This window comes from Bidens hawaiensis, unplaced genomic scaffold, assembly GCF_021521415.1.
Source record: "Bidens hawaiensis isolate Kalapana, Puna unplaced genomic scaffold, B.hawaiensis_p1.1 tig00031166_1, whole genome shotgun sequence".
Lineage (NCBI taxonomy): Eukaryota > Viridiplantae > Streptophyta > Magnoliopsida > Asterales > Asteraceae > Bidens > Bidens hawaiensis.
Window position 1 is genome coordinate 90,290 of NW_027495240.1, and position 7,101 is coordinate 97,390.

Sequence of the window (7,101 nt, forward strand, 5' to 3'; positions counted from 1 at the left end):
CTTGCCATTTTGATATGAATTTTATGTTAATATATATTTTTTTTCTCAAATTTGCTTCGAAATTTGCTACACTTTATGTTATAAAGTTTTAAATATTAATTTTCTTTATTTTGCTATAGATTTTGTTACCAATTTAGGATTTCAGTTTTTATAATACTTATTTTCTCAAGTTTGCTACGGATTTTGCTACCGATTTTATGAACAAATTTTTATGATACTTATTATCTCAAGTTTGCTATGGATTTTGCTACAAGATTTTTCTTGCAACGGAATATTTGTCGCAAAATCGTAGCAAAATGTGTCCCTAGCAAATCCGTAGCAAAAATTGCTACCGATTTTTTTCGTAGCAAACAATCGATGGCAAATACCTCTTTATGTAGTAGTGTCTGAAGCCCCAAATATTTGTCAGGAATTTGCCCCACCTTACACCTCAATAGCTATGCTAGAGTATCACCCTTTTCGGGATCATTTCTCTCAATTCCAAAAATAAGGCTTTTTAAAGTATTTATTTGGTGTCAGGTCTAAAATTTAAATTAGAGTTGGATAAATATTACTATAATTAAGTTTGCTACAAATAATTAAATATATCTAATAAATAATATTTAAAATGTTATAATCAAATATTTTGGTCCGGTCTGGTTTTTTTTTACAATCGGTTTAAGTATAAACCGTTAACTAAACCGTTTGTAATGAAACCAAATCATTGACATGTTTAGAGGGTTTTAAACCAAGCCATGAACACCCATCAAACGTTAACTAAGCGGTTTTATGTTTCTTTAGTTAAAGACAACGGAAATAAGAAAAATACTAGACAACAAAATATTTAAAAATAAAAATGATAAAGTATTCTTTTAACTTTTTTAACTTATAAACATTCAATCAGACGGACCGGTTCCCGCAATATCCCATTATGTACCCAGACCGTATGATCAACGATATATTAACGACGGAGATCGTCTCAGTTCTTTAGTTGTGGTCGCCTCCGTCACCGTGGTCTTGGTATCAAAATGTCGACCCCACACCTGTTTAGTGGCTGCGATTTTACAGCCACCTCTGACGCAGAATGTGGTAAGTTTATTGCTAGACCTGTAACTAAATCCAACGAACAAGAACGATGGCATATTCGTGTTTGTTAATCAAACATTAAACCAACACAAACATGGACACTTAATAGTTAATAGGACAAGTATCTGTGTTCATGTCCGTTCGTTTAAAAATGAACAAGTTAAACAAACAGCTCATGAACAAACATGAACAAACGTATAAGCACACAAGCAAACAAATATAAAACATTAAGTAGATAATTCATCCTCCAAAATGAACATAAACGATTCGGTTTGATTTTATTCATGTTCAGCTGCACATATAACTCTGTAATCATCAAACCATTTGAGTTTATTAAAATGGAGAACATCAATCTGTCTACACATACCAATGCATTTGAATACCGGTTTCACATTCAATACAGAGCACAGTTCTGTTATCATTTCTTACACGACATTTACACCAAAGATTATTATAAAATTGTAACTTAAACCCATAAAAATACATTTAGCCAAAAGCCTACATAACCAAATCACAAGAAATTGTAAAAGCAAACATTAAGATGTTCCTAGAAAGCATAAAGATAAAAACAAACATTAAGATGCTAGATACCACCACACATATCAGAAGGTGAAACCAGACTTTCCACATACTCCATTGCTCGATTATCCTCGAAATCAAAAATATAGTCTCGCCATTTCACATCATCGAGATTGTTGAGCCTCTTGTGTGAATGAGTCGATGTATCATAGATAGCAAATGGTACTAAGCCATTTGCCATAAGAATTTTTCCATTATCCAAAATACAAACAGGGTAGAACATGTGGCACCACGAATTTCCCAAATCCAAATTGAATGTGAATGAATGTGTTTTCATCCATGAACAATCATCATTCATCAACCACAAATGAAATGTAGTGATTTTGACGTTCTTCATCACACAAATACGTCCGTCAATGGTTCCCAAAAGACGCATTATGCCACGGACTCCAACTGGTAGCTTTATCTTTGAAAATACCATTTCCTTAACATTGAGGGCCAATATTCCATTACCTATTCCCCAATATAAAAAGCCATTTATGAACACACCCACATCACCCCCGAAGTAAGTATTATGTTCCATGTATTGTGGTTGCGTGCTCCACAAACTAGTTTTAAGATCAAATACATCCCATTTATGCAGATTGACATCCCTAATAAATTCAAATCTAACAATCTTTAAGTCGTGTTTGGTCTCACCATAGCCAAATCCAAACACAAACCGATAATTATGCTTGCAATCCATAATTAACTTACATACACAGGTTAAGGGATTGTACAGGATCAACTTACAACATATCAGCTCACGATTAGTAAGAGACAAAAGCACAACACCATCGATTGTTCCAACAACGGAAACGTTTGTACCTTCCTGGTATTCTAAAGAAGATTGAACTTTGACCATGGAATGAGCCTTGTCTTCTGCTGGTACGTTGTCGTCTATAACAACAAGAGGTCGTGCGAATGGCAAAAGGATCATTCGACGTGATCCCGACGTCATAAAATGGGGATATGAAATCAGACGATTCCAGTGCTTTGACGCAGATCTGAACCGTAGTAAAGGCTTACCGGGAAGTCGAGCAAGTATGTTGTGAAGAACATTATCATCTATGTTCGCCATAAATATTTCGATCTTTTAACGATGACGGAATGAGAAGATGATCGGCTGTTTGATTATAAGAAAGGAAGGACACCCTAGCTGCTTCTATCTTAGATCTTATATATACTTCATTTCATAAACCCGTTTATCTAAAAATATCTTTACATTAAATGCAAAGAAAGATATTTTTGCAAAGTAATATATTTTTACATTAAATGCAAAGAAAGTTATTTTATTTTATTTTTTTTTAAAAGAAAGATATTTTTGCAAAGTAATATATTTTTTCTTATATTTCACTATTAAAATTTATGTTTTAAAAGGTTGATAGGAAAATCTCTAAAATAGGCATCACTTTTAGCTTTTCAAAGCTTGGCATATCCAATGGGAAAGGGTTAGGAACCAACTAAGCCAAACACTTAATCCCAATTTACTTACATCGGTTCCTAACCAGCCGAGTGTAAACATCTAATTTAAGTAGGTCTTTATAACAAAAATATGAATAGAATTTTGTTCCGTGAAACCAAACAGCTTTCACCTGATAGCTATAACTGATCGATCAAACCATCATTTTTATTGTTATTGGCCACCACAGTATACTTTTATATCTTCCGAAAATCAATAGTAGACGGCGACGCCTTTGCCAACTTAGACATGGTGGAATACAAAACATATCTTCTTTATTCTTAATATCTATTTATAATTAAACTGAGACGTTAATCAGATGAAGCGTTCCAATCTAGTTTTAAGTCTGTATCTAAGATCATATTATTCGGGTTACATAACTGGGTTTCGATTAACGGGTTGGATTCTGTTTTGGCATTATATAGCTGCTATGAATTATGATATAGACAAAGGCAGCCAATTGAAGTTGTATTTTTAAACAATAACCTTGCTTTAATCCCAAACACAAATAATTTTCTTCAAAGCTATTTTCTTGTTTTAGCCGTTACCAATAAAGTAATACCTTGAGCACACACATATGTTCTGTCATTCCTACTTAATCTGTTATTATAATTATCATCAATCTCATTAATGTAATCACAGTTTATTCATTTAGCAAACATATTTAACAGATCAGTTATATGCATCAACATTGCTGCAACATTAACAACTACCAGACCACTCTCATATATATGTTTTCTAATTTGAAAAACATGTCACATTACTATATAGGAAACATTGAACATGAAATAGAAGCCCTAAATAGTTATTAAACGCCGACCAAGCAATCAATACAATCCACAAAACCCACAACAAACTGTAGTTCAATTGCAAACATATCTAAACCAACAAAAGTAAAATCAAACAAACAAACCTATAAATGTACAGCTTGAAAATCAAAGCTTTCTCATTTTCGTAGATAGATAGATAGATAGATAGAAATAAGAGATGTACAGTAAAACTATAAATTTACTATAGCAAAATATTATCTTCAAAGCCCGTGTAGACTGTAGACCATTAAAAGGTGGAAAACCTTAATCCTTTCTCATCTCCTCATCTAGTTACCTCACGTTTATCTCAGTAGTTGCGTCATCTCATAAATATTTACACAAATTACCCCTTATCTTACAATTATTTACTTTCATTTCTCGTAGAATGTCTTCACTAAGAAACCACCTTCGTCACCAACGTTCATCTGGTTCTCACGACCGCTATCTAGCTGCTAGAATCACCAAAGAGTTTGCTGTTGCTATGCTTACTATCATAACCCAGATCCAGAGCCTCAACTAGAATGGTTCTTCTACATCTGCTGCTCCGAACAACTATGATTTTAGAAACTTCCTGAGTACCAAACCTACTTCATTTCGTGGTGAAGAAACTGCCACCAAACTTCTGCAGTGGTTCGAGAAGATGGAGAATGTGTTCATCCACTGTGAATGTTCGAACACCAAACGAACTTACCTCGAGCATTTTCGAGGACCGAGGTATTACTTGGTTGAATGCTTTTAAAGCCGACCAAAGAGCTGAGTTGGCTGTGGCCATGCCTTGGGTCCATCTCAAGAAGGCCATGAGCCCTGATCATGAACTGCAAAGGCTTGAGGCTGAGTTTTGGGAGCATAAGAAAATTGGTGGGGATAACTCCACCTATTCCAACCGCTTTCGTGAGCTTAGCCGTATCGTACCCTACCCTGTAACCCCCGAGAACCGTGGCATTCAAAAATACATTCACGGTTTACCAACTGTTTTTTGTGATGCTATGGTGAGTCGTGACCCATTAACCATCGGTAAGGCTATGAACCTAGTTGCTTACCTCACCGACATTCATGTTAGCGATGGAAACTTGTCCCGGAAGGATTCCAAGACTACTCCCGACAAGACCAAAACGACTCATTCATTAATGCCAAAGCTGAACCCAAACCTGCTTACAACAACAATAGTAACCGCTACAACAGGAACAACAACAACAACCATAATGCCAATCACCAAAACTATACCATTAACTGTAACATTCGTCAATTTTCGGATCGAAAAGCCTGACCCATTTAAAGTTTTTTTTTCGGATCTTCGTTATTAAATAAAAACAACGAAACATTAATTATTTAATTTGTTTTTTCTTGTCTTTATTATTTTATCTCTTTACGCGTTGCTCGAATTTAATTATTCGTTAGAATATCAAGTATGTGCAACTTAACCCTTTAACTATGTTTTATCCTAACTTGAATAACCATCCAAACACCAGGGACTAAGTTGCAAATCCTTTTAAATATTTTTTTTCTTTCTTTTTCCTCCCCACCGTCGAACCCAAACACCCCTTGCTTTCTTGAGCCACAATCTAAGACGGATTTCATGGATTTGGTCTTGTTTACATGTTAATTGAGTAGAACGCGTCCAAGATCATACCTTATTTGGGTTACTTGACAGCTAACGGACGTAGAATACGCGCTAATAAGAACCGTGTCTCATTCAATCACGAATCAATATATATACGTGACCTTAAATCAATTAAATGATGATACACCATCCCTGCATCATAACATATCAAACCCCTAACCCAATTTTGTCAGAAGCCGACCTAAATTTTTTTTTTGAGTTCAAGGTTGAGCCGCAAACCCTAACCATTCATTCTCTGTCAATCCTTTATCGTATCAGTTAATTTATTTGTGCTTGTTGATCGGAAATAGATGATTAACCAAAGCCCTCTGTCAATTTTGATTGACAGAGGGTAGTCAACATTCAATTAGAAAACAATTGATTTAGGGTTTATGCGATTTGGGAATGGACATGGTCTCTTGTTTATGTTTAATAGTTTCTGCCTACTACTCAAATGCGTCTCCAGCTCAGTATATTTGGCAGTGGTGTGAACCGGCCTGTGGCGCAGGTTCGAGCCGCAGGCTCAGTTTTTTTTATGTTCATTAATTTCATTTTATTTGTATTTTATTTATATCAAGGTAATATAATTATCTTTTAAGCTTATATATATATATATATTAAAATTAATAATGTTTACACTTGTTTTAACAAACCGAACGTCATTTGTATCTCATATTAAATTATCGCTTAAACCATTTTCATATATATATATATATATATATATATATATATAAATGCTTAAAGCTAAATAAAAAAAATATTAATTATTCTCTTTCTTTAATTAATATAACTAATAAACCATAATACATATCTATTTAATTAATATAACTAATTAAATTATTATAATTAGAAAATATTAAGAACTCATTTATTTTTATAACTTACTTTTTGTTTCTTGAATTTTTATCCTATACAAGTATAATTTATTCATACATTAAAATTTCTTTCTATCAAAAACTAATTTTATCCAACTCAATATATTAATATCCATAAATACATATTTACATTATGATGAATAATACCAAAAATTTATTTTAAATGTGTTTGCATTATATATCAACAAAAAATACACAACCTACACAAAAACGTATAATCTACACTTGTTCTAAGAATAAGACAACATATAACCTACATACGAAAAACATTTAACCAAGACACAAAATTCATCATCAATAAAATACACATGCACACGAAAACATATAACCAACACACAAAAAACATATAACCTACACACGAAAATTTTATCTTACACAAATACAATTTATTCATACATTAATTTCTTTTCAAAACCAATTTTTTCAAACTCAACATATCGATATCCATCAACACGTAGTTACATTGTGATGAATAATACAAAAAAACTATCTTACACATGTTTGCATTAAATTTCAATAAAAAATATATAACCTACACAAAAGCATATAACCTACACTCACTACGTGAATATTGACCTTCAGCCACATGAAAAAAGTGTGGCCGTAGGCCTTTAGCCACACACATTTGGTTCAGGTCATATGTGGCCAAAGGTCGCGACACCGTGGGTATGATATGGCCACACACAGTTTTTAGTGGCCTTATGTGGTAATAAGTGTGGCTAAAGGGTATAG

General features: G+C 33.4%; 1 protein-coding gene across 1 annotated transcript; it reads right to left on the bottom strand.

The window, feature by feature from the left end:
• Window positions 1–1,648: 1,648 nt before the first annotated feature.
• On the bottom strand, window positions 1,649–2,704 carry LOC143581755 (F-box protein CPR1-like). The gene has a single exon (XM_077064464.1). It carries the CDS (start codon window positions 2,702–2,704, stop codon window positions 1,649–1,651), a length of 1,056 nt encoding a protein of 351 aa, XP_076920579.1.
• Between the last annotated feature and the right edge of the window lie 4,397 nt (window positions 2,705–7,101).

Bases quoted from the DNA above. Each gene is read 5' to 3' on its own strand.
- LOC143581755 (XM_077064464.1), bottom strand. From the start codon at position 2,704: ATGGCGAACATAGATGATAATGTTCTTCACAACATACTTGCTCGACTT.